This window comes from Nelumbo nucifera, chromosome 6, assembly GCF_055504915.1.
Source record: "Nelumbo nucifera cultivar China Antique chromosome 6, China Antique-T2T, whole genome shotgun sequence".
Classification (NCBI taxonomy): domain Eukaryota; kingdom Viridiplantae; phylum Streptophyta; class Magnoliopsida; order Proteales; family Nelumbonaceae; genus Nelumbo; species Nelumbo nucifera.
This window is the reverse complement of record NC_142654.1, coordinates 34,530,662-34,550,799: the sequence shown is the minus strand read 5'-3', so window position 1 is coordinate 34,550,799 and position 20,138 is coordinate 34,530,662. Positions and strand designations below refer to the sequence as shown.

General features: G+C 35.3%; 1 protein-coding gene and 1 non-coding gene across 2 annotated transcripts; one reads left to right on the top strand and one right to left on the bottom strand.

Moving 5' to 3' along the window:
* Positions 1–3,396: 3,396 nt before the first annotated feature.
* Positions 3,397–6,284, bottom strand: LOC104606457 (NAC domain-containing protein 71-like). The gene is made up of 5 exons (XM_010271675.3): positions 5,908–6,284; positions 4,843–5,123; positions 4,457–4,744; positions 4,086–4,365; positions 3,397–4,004 (listed from the first exon to the last, which is right to left on the bottom strand). Exons 1-5 carry the CDS (start codon positions 6,062–6,064, stop codon positions 3,892–3,894), a joined length of 1,119 nt encoding a protein of 372 aa, XP_010269977.1. The 5' UTR covers positions 6,065–6,284; the 3' UTR covers positions 3,397–3,891.
* An 11,506-nt stretch (positions 6,285–17,790) lies between these two features.
* TRNAE-UUC (transfer RNA glutamic acid (anticodon UUC)) lies at positions 17,791–17,862 on the top strand. Its single transcript has one exon. It is a non-coding gene; the product is annotated as a tRNA-Glu (tRNA).
* The last annotated feature ends 2,276 nt before the right edge of the window (positions 17,863–20,138 follow it).

Genomic DNA, 20,138 nt, shown 5'->3' with positions numbered 1-20,138 from the left:
ACTGAGTTCTGTTAGAAGTCTGTTAGAAGTAGGAGTTTGATTTAAAGTTGGATTGTCCTAACTTAGTCAAATGGAGTAAGGAGTCTCCTCTTGTAATCTCCTATTTAAGGAGCTGTGATTTGGGAATAAAGTATTCAGTTTCAGTCAAGAGAAGAGTGAGGAGAGTTCGGGTGGTCTCTTGGACAAATCACCCATTCGGTTTTTCACAATAGGATCTGCACGCAAAGGAAGGCGCAAGGGGAAGCAAGAGGTTCTCCCCGTGGACCGACCCATGACGAGATCCTACGCCTGGGCCCATAACACAGGATATCCAGAATCGACCCCTAAATAGTTGGAATAGAGGTTGAGTTGAGTTGATTAGAATACATTGGTGGTTGCAAATTTCTAGTCATTTTAGGGAGAATTGTAAGGGTTATGCCACTATGGTTAGAGAAAAGGGAGAGAATCTAGTTAACCAATGTTTCACTCCCCATGTGCGCACTACAACCATCCCCTCCATGATTTGGTAACATCTTCTCATGACAAGCATAAGAGAGGTTCCCAATGGACGGGGACGGGTGGAGCGCTTGTGGGGAGATCGGATTTGCTCCTCACACGCACATCCTATCATGTATTGGAAACATCTCCTATACTTGTTAATTATTATTCATGGGAGATATTTTCAATGCACGGTGGATGTACCTATAAGGTGCCCTTTTGTGAGGAGCAGATCCTGTCTCGCTTGTGGGTAGGGTAGTAAATAAAATACAGGTGTAAATTACATCGTGCTAGGCCGGTATGGTATGACCCATGTGTAGCCTGTGCAAATTTCGGGTGTGCTGTGTTAATCCACGGGCTGAACCGTACTTTCCTCTGGCTTGGCCTGGCATGACCCACAATGCGAGCCTGCACGGACCTATGTGGTGTCGTGGATCGGGCTGGTCTGCAGGCTAGGCCACAAATTGGGCCAAGTCATATTTTTTTAAAATTAAAAAAAAAATTGAAAATTTTAACATAAATTAAAAAATAGGCAAAATTAAAAAAGATCTTAAAATTTTATTTTATGTGAATTTTGATGTGTACAATTGTTTATATATGCAATAATAAAATGAAATAATTAATAAAATTGAAAATAAAATTATAATATATATATATATATATTATATAATATATATGGGCCACAGGTCAGGCCGGGCCGACACTTGAGCTATGGGCAGCACGACCCACTTGGTCATGTCGTGCCACGCTGACCCATGAACCTAAAACCCCAAACCCAACATGGCTTGCAATCTATTGTGTCGTGGCAAGCAGCACGTCCCAATTTATACCTTTACGATTAGATCTAATTTGAATCTAAATCCGATCCGGTAAGGGTCGGATTCCGTACACCTTTGATCCTAATAAATCGGATCAAGTCATAAAAGTTGATCCATTTTGTTGACGGATCGGATCAAACTAAATATAGCCCAATCTGATCCGGCACAACCCCAATCCTATCTATTAATTATGAAATATTATATTATATATACTGTGTATATTCTATATATATATTACTTATATTATATCATCAAGTGTTTTTTATTACAATTCAAATCAATCAGATATTCACAATATATTCAAATTTGTATCAAAATATAATGAATTCTTATTGGATTCAGATCAGGTTAGAGTCAGGTATATTCGGCTTTAGGGTTGGGTTAGGCTTTGATTCTTTGACCTAAGTCGAGTTCGGGTTTTGGTTAACCTGCCCCACCGAGTCATAATACCTTCCATATATATAAGTATTCTTACAATTTTTTAACTTCTAACTTTATAATCTTAAATTTTATGATTTATTAAATGTTGATTTTGATTTTCCTCTTTTTTTAAATGGAAAAAGTAACACTTTAGAATCTATAAAACAATTTCCAAACTTAAATTAATGTATTTTAGGTCTTCAAAACATGTTGAAATGCTATGGGTAGAGTTGGGTCAGAATCGGGTTAAGCCGGGTCGGGTCAGGGGTGAGGCAAACACGTGCCGAACCCAACCCATTGACATCCCTAAATGGGAGGACACTAAAGTGGTATTAATATTAGGAAATCTTGAAAGTTCAAGAGTGTAGTTCCTTTATTACGTGGTTTTCAAACCATCGTTGATCCGGTTGATCGATCGGACTGTTTAGTCCAAAAATCATTCAGGCAACTAGTTTTGCTAGAAACTGTTGATCTGTTCAATGACCCATTGACCCGAATGGTCGAACCATCAACTCATTCCAGCTGGACACCGATTTTGTCTTATTCTATTTTAATTATTTTTTTATTTCTAAATTATAACGAATCATCTGTTCAGACCAGACAGTTGAACTGCTGACCCAAAAACCAGTGGTCAAAGCGGTTTTGGTTCCAATTCGGTTTTTAAAACATTATTTTATTAAGATTCTTTTAGAAAAAAGGAGGTAGGTGAGAAGAACGGGTGTTCTTTTCCTTGGAAATCTAAACAAAGAAAAAAATACGAAGAAGTACAGATACACCCAATGCAGAATTCTGAATTCCAGCCCCCTCTACTACTAGGCCTCTCCCCCTATAAACCACATCCTGCACATGAATTTGGCATCAATTTACGGTCAGGATACATTCCCCTGTACTATGGGGATATATATATATATATATATTATTTAATAAAAAAATTCCTGAGAATACCTATAAATAGATATATCAACATTTAAAGATATAATACGATACACCCCGTATCAGATGTATCATGAGTGCTGCCAAGAGTTTAAGCATTTAGCATTCACATAAAACTTATCAAACACTTTGTATATGGTGGTACCAACATTCACCTTTCACCACCAGTCCAATATTCCATTCACCTTTCGCCACTAGTCAATCAAGGGCCAAGGCTGGACACCATGTGCAAGAGTTGCTTGGTGTTGGTCTTATTTTTTGGCATTACACCAATTTTACCTTTATCTCACTCAAGTAAATTCAAATTGGCATTGCAATGATGTAGGTTTTTTCCCCACTCATTAAAAATCTTGTAAAACATTATATTTTCTCCAACTAGTATATGTCTAGGGTAAGGCTACGTACATCTGTCCCTCCTAGACCCTGCATTAGTAGAGCCTCTACAAAAAATAGGATATGTACTTATGCAATTAAGAATAAATAATAGAGACAATAGTGTCTAACCCAAGATAATTTTATTATTATTACACAAGAACTGAGATGACAAGGTGTGTAGACCTTGCAATGAAAACAAATCCAATAGCAATCTTTACAAGGTGATTGTTATTGGGGATTTTTATTTGTACTTAAGGCTGCATTTGGAATCGAGTGCAAAAATGAATCAGAGTGCAAATTTACCCTGAACCGGGATTTACAGTCCATTTACATCGTTTCCAAACAGCAGCTTAAAGATTACTAGAAGAAGAAGTTCTTTTAAACTATTACTCCAAGTCCAAGAACAAACATTAAAAGGTGTTGCCCTAGAGATCCCACTCCAAGACCAACTGTTATTTTCAATTCCATAATCAAATACCAGCATATCTAAGCATAAAAACTTCTACTTAGTTAGACCTTTGCATTACAACACTGCGAAAAATATGACTTGTCAAATTAATCTGCCAATGGCAAGATGTTGACAAGGAAAAAGAGAATACAACTTTCAAGTTTCAAGTGGTTCTCTGATAGTCTGATTACTATTACATAGGAACATAGACTATAGGCTGTTCACATTTGTCATAGAGACTTGGGGACATTTGCTTAGATACTAGAAGGGGTGGTACTTGGAATTTTCTGCTCCAAGAAAAATCATTAAAAGGCGATGTCTTGGAGATCCAACTCCAGATTATTAACTACTGTAGTAGTAAACCCGTAACTAGACACCAGGATAAACTAGTAGGCGCCAACCTCTTTTAAGGTTAGGCTCTTAAATCACAATCGCCAAGTTGTCCTCGTGCAACCATAGACTACTTGGATCCCATAAAGACCCATCTCCGCTGCTTTGTCTGCAAATTGGAGCTGGGTTCCAAGCTTCTAGACCTGCAATATTTAAAGGAAAAAAAAAGCTTCAAATATCTTTATAATCACTCTCATTAGAAAATGTTGTATATAGTGTCACACCATTGATCAATGGGTATGGACTTAGTAAATTTGTCTGCTCAAAGCTCTGATATGTCATTTCCTCATCTCCATACAATCCCATGTATTTTGTGGGCTCAGTATATGACGACAGACAGCTAATTCCACCAAAATCTTCTATTGGCTCAACTTCCTCTATGAAGTTAGAGTACAATGAAGTGGGAGAAATTCCTGCAGAACCAGACTGGTGACATGGCGATATTGAGCCTTGCAAGTCAGTGTGAGGAAAAAAATCAGCTACAACTTGTGCCTGTTGGTAATCCTGTACGAAAAGATGGACAAGTTGAAGAAAATTTATATAAAGTATATTGTTAATTTGGCCTTCGAAGTTGTTTCCTGTGGAAGTCTAGTACCTTTGAGGAGTCTAAAATTAGATCAGGTGAGATCCAGATGTTCATTGGATTGATCTTGTTCAAATTTTCTGAACTGAACTCTTTCATTGTTGGAATTTCACAAGGGGACATAACAGGGTTTGAAGAACTAGTGTTGCTCAAGAGACCATTCAACAACCTTGTGGGAGTGATTTTTCCAGTGACAGAAGTTTCTCCCACCTTCTTGCCTCTGGGTTCTCCTTGGAGATCTCCCTTATTCTTCAGTCCCTGATCATTCTTCTTAACTACACGGCACAAAGCAAAACCTCCCTGGAGAATTTAATAAGCGTATGTATTAATATGTCAAAATTAAGACTTGTAAACTGGGTATCTGATACTGTCTCAATGTGTGACAGTTCTGAGTATACCTGAAAACTGAATGTTCCCTGATGAGAAGGATCATCAGAGAGTCGATATTCATGCATCACCCAATCTGTCCTATCTCCCAGAGGGGCCCGTCCACGATAAAAAACTAGGGTCTTCCGGAGACCTGTCACAGCAGACTGGCATACTACTTTCCGGTCTTTGCCAGTTGCTTTCCAATATCCAGACACAGTGACTCTATTTGTACGTGAGCCATTAGGATACTTCCGATCCCTGGGACAGAAGAAGAACCACTCCATATCCCGTTTTGGGAGGAATGACTTGTCTGCAGCACAGTAGATCATTTGTTATATTATCCTCCAGGAATGAATCAAAAGCAAAAAAGATATTATTAATGGAAAAAGGTTCTGTTTGTAGTTTCCTTTTCGTTTTCATGGAATTTATTATGGATAAAATATGTGAAACAATTTTTTTAAAAGTAAAGGTGAGATGCCCATGCCCACAAAAGAGCTAATTGTCAATTGGTTTATTAACAGAGAGAAGAAAAGCCACAAGTAGAACCTTTTTGGCACAAAATATATATCCCAACTCAGATTCCCACTGATATTATTCCTGAACCACTTCTGACTGAGTTGTTCAGGACTGTTTATCTGATTAAGGAGTGATTCTTAGGCTAACCAGAAGGTTGAATATATCAACCTTTGAAGTCGATCATTACTACCAAATCAAAAGTCAGCTTCTGTTTTATGGATTGAATAACTTAGCATGACTCAGAATGAGTTACTCAGCCATGAGGGAAATTTCATCCTTGTGGTGAATAACTAAACTAATCCATATGGTTTATCACCATCAGAGGACCAAGTTGTTCTCTCCTACCATTTGTAGCAGGATACTGATGTGCAGAATCCAGTCCTATATATACTTTTTGATTAAGACAGTCAGTAGGTTAGCTACTGGAGACAGAACAAGTAACACTTGCTAAGTTTTAACAACTAAATTAGCATTATCTTCAGTTGCCATTACCATAGTTTATGAAAAAGAGCTGAAAAGAATGAAGAACAGTTGGTAAATTATTTACTTTCTGAGCACCCAAAAGGTTTAAAGATTACCTGGTAATTCCCATGGATCAAACTTATACAAATCGATCACTGGGATTACTTCAAGTTCGAATTCCAGTCCCTCTATCTTCCTCTTTAAGTAATACCCCACTAACTCCTCATCAGTGGGATGGAACCTAAAGCCAGGCGGCAGCGATGTTCCTCCCATTTTCTAATTGTACAAACAGTCTGACTCTCAGAAAACAGCAAAAAGAGCAAGAGTGGACGCAGCTAGAAGAACCAAATTTCCAAAAGCTTAACCTTAAGTCTCCAGGCTGTATCTATTGAAGATTTGGAAGATCCAAAAATAATAGATTTTGTCGACGCAGAACTTCTTCTCAAGAACAGAGTAGAACTTCCAGAGGATGCACCCCTTGTACGACAGAATCATTCTTCCCAGATTCAACTTCGTCCTTATAATCAGAAGTTTCTCCCACCCACCCAAACAATCAATCAACCCTTAGAAAAAATATGAAACTGCTGAAGGAACCCAGAACCCAAAGCTTTCAGAAGTTAGAAAGCAGTTACAGAAGAAAACAACACCTAACAAGAAGCCCACCAGTAAAAGCAGTTAGTACTTTCAAAAATGGAATCTCTTACGATTCCAAGAAACTAAAACCACCCAAAATCTCATAAAACTTGGTAAATTCGAGTGGATGACTGTCTGAAAACCAAGCCACTGAGAAGTCTTAAAAGAAGGCCGTCAATTAATGTAGTACAGTGAAGAACTAATTGGGTAGAGCAGAACGGAGGGAGTCGTGACAGTTATATAAGGTTTCGAGGGGTTCTTCAGGCCAGACACTGAACACCGAAAGTTCGAGTGTGATTGTGCGAAGGGAACCCAAAATTCCAAAGGAGTGGCCCACCAAGCACGAAAAGCTGTTCACACAAGTCCAACTTCCCGCCAAATTGTTAATTACCGTTAATGGGGTATTCCTTGTTCATGTCCCACCAGTCCAATCCTGTCCACGTCACCATGAGTCGGACAAAATACTTTACTTTATTTATTAACGATGCTACTGGTCCATACTCTTTCTTCAGAAAAGGTATTATTCAACTTTCTTTTTTCTTTGTTTTCGATTTTCTATGTATTATTCATCTTTCAAATATTGTATTGCACCTCCTTGAATTAGAATTATATTACCAAAGAGCCCTTTCAGTCAAAGTTTTTAAATTCACAAAAATAATTAGGGATGACAATTTTGTAAGAATTTTTAGGTATGAAGTAATTATCAAAACTCTACATGTATGTCTGTAAAGTTTGAATTTTGACCTTATGGTACCCAATGTGCATTTCTTTTATGAAATATGATATTCCCATGGAAAATTAAAAGCTAGTAATTAAGGGTCTTATGTCCTTTGAATTTAGTTTTATTTACTTTTTGACTTATATTATTCTGTTTTGTTCTTTTATTCGAAAGAATTTTGTGTAATATCAAATGTATTGTAGTTTTATGTTGATTTTTATTGAACGTTGTTGATTGATTAATAATAATAATAGACTTGAAGTATTTTTTTTCTCTATTGAAGCTTTGCTATGTATGTTAAATTCTAAACAATGAACTAGCCTTTTTTTAATGACTTTTTTTGGTACTATCCAATTGATCCATTTAATCTCACCCAATTAAATGATAATTGGTTAAGATCTAGGATCATAACGGGTTTGAAAATTTTGGAGGAAAGTTAAACAGATCTAGGACCAGGGGTGTTTAAGTAAGTTTAGGAACAGGAAAGACAATTTTTGCAGGTATTCTACCTGTAACCATGCATATATATTCCACTCAACAAAGTCTTGTCATTTGGGATCACCTATCAAGGACTCCTATATACTGTCATTTAAAAGAAAGTATAAATTTGGTATTTGTTTGCTTTATTCCAAAATAATTGGATTTTTTTAGCCAAAAGGCAACTTTTTAGGTTTTTGATCACAAACAAATTTGAAACCAAGAAAAGTGTTTTGCAGAGACCTGGTCAAACATTTTTTTTTTTTTTTTATTGAAACATCTACTTTCACATCCTTCCAAGATGGTAACTTTTATTCTCAAAGAAATATAGTAGCCGGAACGATATATAAAAGATTGGAAGTTCCCACAGTTATGAGCACTACTTTCCGGCTTGGAAGCAAGCCTAAAATGCAAATGGGTTCGACTATGATATGGAAAAGATATGATATGGGAAAAATAACTGACCAATAAACTGAATCACAAATGCCGGAGCAAATAGGGTGTTATTTATCAAAATTCATGGATGGATTTTGATTGGTCAAAACTCTTTCTATATCATATCTCTTATGCAAATTAAGGCAAGCGGAGCCAACTTGACATCCTCATTTTAGGCCCCCACGAGCTGAAATTAAGCCAACCTCCTCATTTTTGGCGGGCTTCCTGAGTAAGTTTTTATTTCATAACTAGGGCTATCAATGGATTGGGCCTGTCCGATGCACCTGAACCGATCGGATCAATTATAACAGTTTTGGTTCCATGATTTTGTACCAATTAGTAATTGGGGCAATTCCAGTTCTTGTCTTCTGGAGCTGATTATTATATATATATATATATAATATTTTCTTAATTTTCTTATAATTTTTATCTTATTTTATGTTTGAAATAATAAATTTGATAGATAATAAATATGATAATATTAGTTAAAATATTTAATTTATTATTAACATATAAATAATTTAGTATTTTTGTATTATTTTCATTTAAGGTTATATTATCAAAATTTAAATTTTAAATAGTTATTTAAATAAACAAATTTAATCAAATGATTTTGTCTCAATTAATAATTAATTGAGACTATTTTAAATAGTCATTTAAGGTCTACTATTTTTTTCCTTTTAAAATCATTTTGAGACTGGTTCTACCTAGACCCGATCCATTGACACTTGTATCCCTGACACATCCCATCACGTGAAAGTCCATTGATTTGAAACATGAACAAACACCGACCCAATGAATACTTAATGGTTAAACCTTGATCAAATAGGACTCTCATACCATGTCAAGAAACCATTCAAATTCATTTAATAAGTCCGTAAGTGATGTACAAGAAATTTAGTAGTCCATTAGAGAGAGTATATATATGTAAAATGTTATGGTATTTGATTAATGCGCCTCATTGTTCTAAGTCTAGGATTTGACCTGACCCACGTACCTTATCTAGTTGCTGTTGGTCCCTCTGCTTTCAGTCCTTTTAATTTTGTCCATGGTGCCGTATATCCCCCACGAGCCAACCAATTAATGGATTAGAGACCTTATTGGTGGCTCGGAGTTCCACATAATTATTATTATCATTCATATGGTTGTCGTAATTTGCAATTGAAAATGACTGTATGAATAGAGATGGTAATTTTTTCCATTTTTTCAATATTCGTGGGGATCCGTCTCAATCAGGGCGGGGATGGGAATGGGAATGATTTTCTCCTGCAGGAACGGGGATGAAGAAATTTTCATCTCCATTAATGGTGATAGGGCGGGAATAGAGATAATACTCCCCACCTCGCAAGAACCCCGATCTCCACCCATGAGATTCCCACTAATATATATGTATATATATATATATGCATACGTTATATAGGTATATATACGTCTATATATTAATATTTTAAAAATATAATTGAATATATTTAAGTCTTTTTTAATATATTGTAAATTTTAATTATTTTATTATTATTTTTAATAAAATAAAAAATAAAAACAAAATTATTAACATTATAAAAAATTATGAGAAATGGGGATCCCCGTGGGGATGGAGATGGGGATAATCTTATCCTCGTTAACGGGGATGAGAATAGGAACGGAGACGGAGATGGGGATTTCATGAAGACAGGGATGGAGAGAGGCTCCCTGTCCCCGCCCCGCCCCATGCCACCATTGATGTCAATTGTCAACAGCTAAGCTAGCACACTGTTTTAGTCTTGGAATGGAAAGCCTTCTGTCTCCTCCTAATAAGTCGTTGTTCTCATCAATGGGCCAAAAGCTTCTCAAACACTTTCTAATCGCCAAAAACCAAAGAAAAAGCTAGAAGCCACATAAATCCAAATTAATAAAGGGATCCTTGGCTGCGTTCTTGTTTGTACAATATTAATTATTGAAGATGTCCCCCTCAATTGTTCATTTCCATCTTACAATTTCCTCCCACTCATGAAAAGCGTTTGAACCAACTCAACTAAATTGATGTCACTCACAATATCTATGTATGTATGTACAATGATGGGTCAGATGAACTCCGTCAAGGCTCATGAGATCACGGTAGTAGGATGATATATAAGTGTTTGAATCGAGGGAATTCGGATTTACTCTTCACAGAGTGCACCTCACGCGACATCACAATTGTGCATTAGAAATATCTTCCCCTAAGGGTGTTTACGCGAGGGGTTGAATGTTTGTAGGTGCTATTAAGGGTGTTCACGTAATCGAACTGTAAGCCTTTTTTGTAATCAAACCGGTAGTATCAGTTTTTAGAAAGCCGATAACCGAAACTGAATCGAAATCAATCGGTTAATCGGTTAACCGGTCGGTTAACTATCGGTTTGGTTTTTTAAGTTTTATAATATATATTATAAATATATATTCATATATATAATGCATATTTATTAATTTATAATATATAAAATATATAGAAATATATGTATATCGGTTGGTTCAGCTAACCATCATTTTTCTATATTAGTTAATCAAAAATGAACCAGTACCTTTGCTTTTTTAAAAGTACCAAACCAAAACTAAACTGATAGATTCGATTAACTGATTTTTCGGTTCAATTTTTAATTTTTTTTCTCACCCCTAAGTGCTATGTATTTTTTAACTGATGTGAAACATAATCATTGGTTCCACAGCCCGCCACATAGCTAAAACATTGAGCTAATCTGGATTCGAATGATAACATTAAAAGAACTGCAGTGCACAACCTTAATTACTCCTCTAGAGGTTACTTTCAACATTTAAACCCTCCCTGATCACCCGGATTGCAACGAAGCAACCCAACCATTGTGTCGAGGCCCACCGGGGTTGTTTATCTGCATAATCTAATTCTCTTATGATAATTAAAAAGAAAAGCTAAATTGGCTTTAACTTTTAACAACCAGTATCAATACTTTTAGTTTAAAGTAGAAAAGCTGATTATATTTATATAAATCAAAGGTAACCGACGGTTTGTAAGATAAATATTAATTGAGCTGCAAGTAGTACTACTTTTATACACGTAGATTCCTTCAATTAAACATGCAAATGGGATAAACCAATGTTTTTAATCTGCTCGTTTATTCGGATGGTCAGGTTGTTTCGCCCGAGAATCATTCAAGTAATCAATTCCATTTTAGGCCAAAAAATTGTTGAATTGGCTAATGATCTTTTGACCCGAATGATCAAACTGTTGATTCATTTGATCCATGGTTTTTATTTTAATTAGATTTTTAATTTTTTGTTAAAATAGACCGTTCATTAGAATCTGACAATCGTACCATTAACCCAAAAATCGATTGCCAGAACGATTCAAATTTCAGGTCGGATTTTAAAATATTGGTATAGACTCAGACCCTACAACCAAGATGGTAGACCTTGTGCATACCAAGATGGAAAGATTTATCCAACATCCTTTTTTTATTTCTTTTTTTATTCCTTTAGAGTGGGGGTTGTAGTCTTTTTTGTTGCGATCTGATGCTATCCAATCAATTAATAATCCACCGGATTCAAACGTTGAATGCAAGGAGGAATCATCTAGCTGTAATCAATGCTCAAAACGATTCAACAAGGACCCACACTTCTATCTAGCCTAAGGTTCCAACATAAATGTACTTTTTGTTAACATTTCATACACAAATATTGAATCATCATCACTAGCTTAGTATAAACAATGCATTGATAATCGAATATATATAAGGACGACTGTCATCTTTGGATTATTTAATGACCAAATTGACCTCTTCTTTAGAGTACTGTTTCTATGCTACAGAAGAGGTTTTCTTTTATGGGCGGCATAAAGTAATTGCATCAAATTGTATTATCCTAAACGGATATTCAAATTGCAATACCTAAATTCAAATTCGATTAGAAAATCTGATATTTGAATTTGATTTGATATCTAACAGATATTAAAAATTAATATTTGAATTTGAATTCAATCAATTAAATTATTTTATTTATATAAAATATATAAATATATAAATTATTTATATAATTTAATTATTATATATAAATTATATAAAATATTTAAATATTTTATATAAGAATTAAATAGTTAATTAAATTTCAATATTTTTTGAATCGAATAATCATATTCGAATTCAATTCGATTATATCGAATCTCGAATTCAAAATCAAATTTTTGAATACCATTGACGCCCGATACAAATGCCCATAATGCATGATTGCAATATTCAACAATAATACAGCTTTGTTTGGTATCAATTACAAATAAAGGGGTGATAGTGTAGCATAGAAATATGAATCGACACAGACAACCAAGCTAGGCATCTCTCATTTGGCAATGTTAATAGTTACTCATTGAATGTATTGGACAAACGACATCATCATCATAATAACCATCTGCTTAATGCCATATTCATTCTTAAATTATTAATATTTTAATTCGTTACAGCTTTTATATGTAAATTTCATGGCCCATGCCTTGATTAAACACTTTCACATGGCAGCTGCACAAAAGTTGATCCATGTAGGAAAAGTAAACATTTAATCATTTCACCAAATGACCCTCTATTCACATCAGCCCAACAACCCAGATCACGTGGACAATTAATATTCTAATTTCACGTGGACAAATAATATTCTAATTTTGAAACTCAGATAGCTTTTGTTACTATTGGACAAGGTCGTCCACACTCCACACAACCAACCATATCATTGAGTTTAGTACTTTAGTCGAATTGTGTTATTGGTACAGTTGCTAGAGTTTTGGGTATGGTATAGTTTTTCCTATTTATTCTTTTCTTTTAATCCAAACACAGCTTAAAATAATTGAGGTACAAGAATATTTAAAATGGTTCTCCATATTATGGAAGAATGTTTCTTCCTAACACTTTCCGTAGTAAAGGAATTAAAAAAATTAAAATAAGGGCAAACCAATTTTCATCAATTTATTTATTTTTTCAATGAATCCGGATTTCTATCTACAAAAATCCCTTCCAACATCTTTCAACGAACGTGATCTGTGTCAGCACGTGACATCACGACTCCTTTTTGATATTGACATGAATGAACACCATCACTACAACACAGTCAATATAAATAGCATACAAGTTTGAAAGAAGAGCTTGTTAATTTGTCGTGTTTTATCGTGTCTGCCATTACTCATGTACATTCCAATGGTCCCTTAGAATTTTGATTATTGATCAATGTGTTGCACATATTTTGTTGGGTTTTGGCAAATAAATTTCTACATGTGTATGGTAATTCATTTTTTTACATTCTATTTCTTCAATGTTGTATTTATAACCGGCCAAATGCTGAGTGTTGTTAATGAAATTTTAGCATTAGCTAGTTCCCTTTTATTGGAATCCAGATTTGTTTCTCACATCACTTCAGATCGTGCATCGAAAACATCTTCTGTACCTACTTGTACATTGTCATTCATCTGCGATATGCTTGAGTTTGGTGTGAGGAGCATTCTTTTAGGTGCAAATCCATTTTCCTTTTATTGATCAAAATGTCTCTATTGCATCCTTCTTTTCACCAGTACTTTAGAATGTTGAGGAGGTTGATCCACTTTTTCCTAAGTCAATGAATGGTTCAACTGTTCCAATTAATGGTTCAATCCATGATATCATCATCATCCAAGCCTTAACCCAATTAATATAGAGTTTGATTCAATTCATGATGTCAAACATTATAGAAAATTTTGAGCAACTAATATGAAAACCTATAACCCGTTGAGCGGGTGGCTGAAAAAAATAGAAAAAGAAAAGAAAAGAAAAAATGAAAAACCATTAAGCAGATAAATCGATGGTTTAACCATCCTAGTTGACCAAATCAACCCTTCTCTTATAATATAGCAAGTGAGAGATTAATCCAAACCAAGATTATAACTGGGTCATTGAATCATTGGTCTAACCGGCCAGGTCAATAACATGCTGAAAACAGTATTGCTTTCCATAGATGAAAAGGTCCACGGATGGAAGCGCTGCTGCTGCTCAATTTCCCTACATTCTCAATAAAATTAATTATCTGTGCTCTTGCCATTATGTTAATTGATCTAAGAAGACCTAGGAGTTTATTTCTAGAAGAGACCGGGTTAGTGTTGAAAGATGCCCATATTCTATAGGGGAGTGATTACCAGTGTTTTCAAAATCAGATTGGACCAATGGTCGGACCAGAAAAACCGAAAATCAGTCATCGTTTCACCCTAAAACTGTTTGTTTGGACAAAAATCATTGACTTAGTTAATGAACTGTTGACCCAGGCAGTCAAACCGTTGATCTGGCCAATGGTTTTTAATCATTTTTTTTTATTTATTTTAATTTTTTGTCAAAACAGATCGTTTGTTCGAATCGAATGGTTAAACTGGTGGACCCAAAACCAGTTCCCAAAACGGTTTTCATATCCGATCTGGTTTTAAAAACCTAGATGATTACATTGAGGGGCTGTTTAATATATAACAGCTGGAATAGCTGAATTGAAAAGCTTACCGCTGTCTTTTAGTAAACAAGATTTTAAGGAGGTAGTGAGTTCCTTAATAACTGAAACTGGAGTCTTAGACCATTATATCCTTGATTTTTTTTTTATTTAATTATTTTTATAACTAAAAGACAAAGCAAAAGGTCTTTCACTTGAATAACAGCAGCTGTTATCAAACTGCCCCTCAGCTTCCTAATAAAAAAGATATTAAACTGACTTTAGATGAATTAAATAACTCTATGTCCATTTTTTTTTTAAATAAAAAAAAACAAAATTCTAGGGACTCCAAAGCAATGTAAAAAGGAGAACGAATAAATTGGCATGGACAAGTTGGTTTTAAGTATATAAAATCAAAGTTTTAAAAATTGATCAAGAATCAGAATCGTTCTGGCCACTGGTTTTTGGGTTGAAGAATCGTTCTGGCCACTGGTTTCTGGGTTGAAGGTTTGATCATCCGATTTGAATAGACAGTCTGTTTCAACGAAAAAATAAAAAATTAAAATAAAAATGGCCAAAAACCATTTAATGGATCAACAGTTTGACCACTCAGGTTAGCGGGTCACTGACCAATTCAATGGTTTTTACCTTTTTGGCCATGGACCAGTTTTGGAGTAAAACAGAACTGATTGTCTAGATTATTCTTAGGCTGAACGGTCCAACCATCCAGATCAACGATGGGTTAAAAATCATTGTATAAAATAGAATGGATTGAATTTTGTTCTTGTGGCAGAATTCGGATTTTCTCCTTACACTATCCATAGACCACATTGCAGCCATGCATTGAGAACACTGCCTGTGAATGACAAAATACATTGGGAACACCGCCTCTGAATGTTTTGTGAGGTTGATATAAGGAGCATTGTGTGATGAGCAAATCCGGTCTCCTTGTGGCAATGGTGGTTGTTTAGGGGTTTTTATTGTTCAGTCATCCTAACAAATTTTAGCTCCACATGCAGCTCCACCGTACAGTTGAGGTAGGTGCCAGCTGGGAATTGATATCCATACATGAGTGGATACTGATGTTATAGGTGGGGGGATTTGAAAATTTGAATTGTTATAAGTCTGCAGTAAAATTTAAAATTCTGAATTAGAGTGCAATATAGATTTTACTATAACTTATAACATTGTGCTTTTTTCTTCGTATGCATTTATTGCTTATGATAATAGATTAGCAAGGTATGTGGTTGTCATTCTATATTTGCTAATTAAAAGAAATAGAAGAGAATGGCAATTAATCAACTACAACTTGGCATTCACAATCTCATCTTTACTGTCTCTCCATTACTATGCATCATGACACTCATAAATATGTATCATGTTCTGAAAACTAGGGGTGCACCGATTGGATCCAAATCCGGTCTTATTTTTATCAGATTCAGAAATCCTATATCGGATTTTTTGGATCGGATAATAGGACCCAATTGAAAAATTAGACTGAATTTGGATCGCCCCCGAAAGAATCCATATGTATATATATATATAGTTGAAAAAATATTTTTATGTTCTGTTTTTGTATAAACTGTTATGCTTCTTTTTCTTAATGAATTCAGATTTAAATCATCATTCATCAGATCTTCGGATCAGATATATTCTGATTCAAATCCAATCCAATTTGTTTGCATCACTGCTAAAAACTAGACATGTCATCAAACCTTAGAGTTATGTATTGGTTTCTGAATTTAACCAAAACTACTCTTGAATTTAACCAAACCTTAGAGTTATGATTTCGTGTTGTTTAGGGTGATTATGAGATGAGCTGAGTTGAATATTAGGCTCTTGGAGTTCAGATTAGAAGAAAATTACAAGGCTTGAGTTTTATTCAAGCTGGAAATACTAGCTCGAATTCATAGAGAAATTTGAAAATATTATATATAAGCTTAATTAGGCTCATGAGTTTTACAAGTCAAGCTTCATACTATTTGAGCTCAGCTCAAAGCTTTTTTTGCAAGTCAAGCTCAAATAGCTTGCAAATAACTTATCCGTGCCCACCCCTATTGGTTTTCCTAGATAAATGAGGTGGTTTTGATATGGTTTTAAACATGGAATATAAAGTAAGGATTTTATATCCAATCAATAACTAAGGGTGTCAAAGCTTGTATGATATCATACCTTTCTAGTATCATAGATTTTTGGTGTAGCCAATGCTTTCTAAAGGAGGAAAAACTCGTAAAAATGGCCAGTACCAATAGTGTTGGACCTCCAGTTTTATAACCCATCAAGTAGGAATGACAATGGGGAAGGTTCAGGGTGGGGATCATATTCCCTGACCCCAAATTTGAGATAAATCCCCATCCTCAACCTCAATCCCCATTGGGGATAAATATTATCCTTCATCCTTGATCCCCAATGAAGACAAATTCCCCATGAAGACCTAAATCCCCGAAATCTCTTAATTAACAATAATTTTACTTAAAATAAAAGAATTTTTAATATATATATATATATACATAATCAGGGTCAGGATGGGGCAGAGATATCATTCCCCATCCCTAACCCCGATCTTGATAGGGGATTACTATTAATCTCCATCTCGTCCTCGTCCTCGCCCCACCAAAACAATCCCTTAGGGTTAGGGAGGTTGAGTACCCAGTAGGGATGACCATCAAGGTTCAATGAACTCAACCTCTACTGAAATAGATGGTCAAAGGGTTTTAGCTTGGTGGTGAGACTGATTTCCCTATTTAGCGCTCAAATCACATTTATTTCCGGTCTTCCTTGCATTTCATGTGCTGGAATCCCCTCTTGTGCTATGACTGACTAAGTTGAGTTTCGGTTTTGCAGCTATCTTCTACCTACTTTCCTAGGAAATCTAACATTCACAATCTTAGTCTACATCATGGTTTTCAAAACCGAACCGGACTGGATGGTCAGACTGGAAAAACCGAGAACCGGTCAAGTGATCGGTTCTGTTTTCCCAAAAACCGGATTTTTCCCCAAAACCATTGATTTTGATCAGTGAACCGCTGAACCAGGCAGTTAACTATTTGAACCGTTTTTTATTTTTTTTTTGTCAGAATAGGCCGAACATTCGATTCGAATGATCGGACTGTTCGACCCGATAACCTGACCCCTAATCGGTTCGGTTTTAAAAACCATGGTCTACATCATTTTTCCATAAACTAATGTAGAAAAAAGTATCCAAATTCATCAAATATGGGAGTGCTGACCCTAAAAGGAAATAATAAAAAAAGGGTTAGGATTGGCACTTGCTCTGCGGTTCGCTAAATATTCTAAATATTTACTTTCACATAGGGCATGTGTCTCCGTTGTCGTCCAGCGGTTAGGATATCTGGCTTTCACCCAGGAGACCCGGGTTCGATTCCCGGCAACGGAAAATAACGCTTTTCTCTATATTTTTATAAAATTCCATCATCGAAAGATTCCAAACGAAGAGGGGAAAAAACACGAGGGAACATTAACAAATCCCAGCCACTTATCAAAAATCAAAATAAATAAATCCTAGCCGCTGCTGCCTGAAACGTTGTTGTAAGAAACTAAAATTTATTTAATTACCGTTCTTATTCAGATATCATAATCGAACATCGCCCCCAATGAGGGCTTCGTTCACGCGCTTAATTTCCAAGTTGTAAACCAAGTTGAAGTTGATATTTCCTAGTTATGTTGGAATTACAAGTTTCTATATATTATTAATATTCCTGTTGTTAGTAGAAAATCTCTAGCTATAAATTAATACTCCTCATTGATGCAAATAATCAACTAAACAAAACATTGATGCTCTACTTCCATATAAACTTGTGATTTCTTCAGAAAACAGAGCGAGAGAGTTACTGAGTGTGCATCCATCAATGGCTGTAACTCAAGTAGCCCAACGACCAGAAGTTTGTGTTTCAGTTTCCAGAGAGAGGGTAACAACGTCTGTTCTCAAAGAAACAGAAGTCTGGTTCGTCTTTCACATCGTAGAGGACTACATGAAGCTGGTGCCCACAAGTACTGAAGGTAATGTGTTCCGAGAGATGGACCATCCAAAGTACGTAGAGAAGGAATTCTTGGTGGATTTTGCAGACCTTCTCTGCCCTACGAGAATGGAGTCTAAGGTTCTGTATATGCTTTCTTGCTTGGGCTTTCTTCTCCCGGAAACTTGTGAATCTCTTAAGCCAGAAATCACCAACTTTGCTTGTTGTCTGGTAGGAGGAATTGAGAAGATGAAGGCGAAAACAGTGAATATTTTCATATATTTCAACGTTACTAAGTTTGAAGTTTGTGGTGAAGATCATCGAAAAGAAAATTTCTGCAGACGCTGCCATGAGAGAGTCGAAGGAACCTCACAACTTTGCAAAAAACCAAAACTTGACGTCACTCTGCTGCCAAATTAACCATTCTTCTTAATAAAGGATTGTTGATTGAACTGTAATAGCACTGTTTTTTATTTTCTTTTCTCTTTTCCTTGTACATCTCTGGCTACCCAAATGCATACAAATAATTTTAGTTTGCCGTATGTTAATCTGCCTTCAATGACTTAATTACAAACTTGGAAAGTATTCTTGAGCAAATAATTGCTAATCCAAGGTGCTACTCCTCGGCAAAAGTGTAGGATCATCAAAAATAAATAAAAAAAATTGTAACATTTATATATATATCCGGTGGTGCACACTTCTGTGTCCATATCTCCATAACTTGCAAACGGGCCCTATATATTTTAGACCCACCATCAATTGTTCTTACGTTGGGTAGAAATTGTAGGTCTTTCAATGATATTTGAAATTTCATAATTTGATTTGGCACTCTGGATTCAAATGAATCTTAGATTAGATTTGGATGCGACAAGTAAATTCAATATATAATATATTATAATTATGTATAATATATTAAAGCCTTTAGCATGTTTATCACATAATTGGACTTCTAACAAGACAACTTTATATTGGGTCTAGAGTAATGAAATTCAAAATCTGAAACATCCCATCAGAATCAAACTCAGATGCATTGCATTGTTCATACATCTGATCAGATTTCAGATTGGATTCAGATCCCATTAATTCCTTATCCAATCAAACTCGGATTTAGGTGAATCTGATCTGAACCCAACCCAATTACAGGCCTATATACAAGGGTTAACCCTCTTATATTATATTGTATTGGTGGGCCCATGTGATGCAAGGTAAAGGGTCCGAATGTAGTAGGCATATTAGGTAAGCACAATGAGTGAGCACCTAATAGCTATGTGAAACCTGTCCCAACTAATGTGTCTTTCATTCAAACGTTTTTGCTTTGTTAGGTAGGATTTATTCATTATTTTATTATCTTTATTAAAATAATTAAAAATAAAAAACAATGAAAAAGAAAAACCTAAATGTGTTGGGAGTTGGGACTCATTGGACTCTCTCCAATATTTTTCCGTTTAGGTTTCTCTCTCCGATTCCGACCTTCAACAACTACAACCGAGTTCTCTCATACCACAGCTTTTCCTAACCATCTTCTTCCTCATTCGCTGTGTTTGCAATTATGAAGAGGATTCTAAACTTCTGATTTAACAATAACTATAGGTGTTGCGTTTTAGCATGAAAAAAGGGCAAGAAAACTACACCGATTATTGTAAATTTGTAAATAAGAAACGCCAGTATTAATTCTATCAATTTGTCAAAAGAGTTT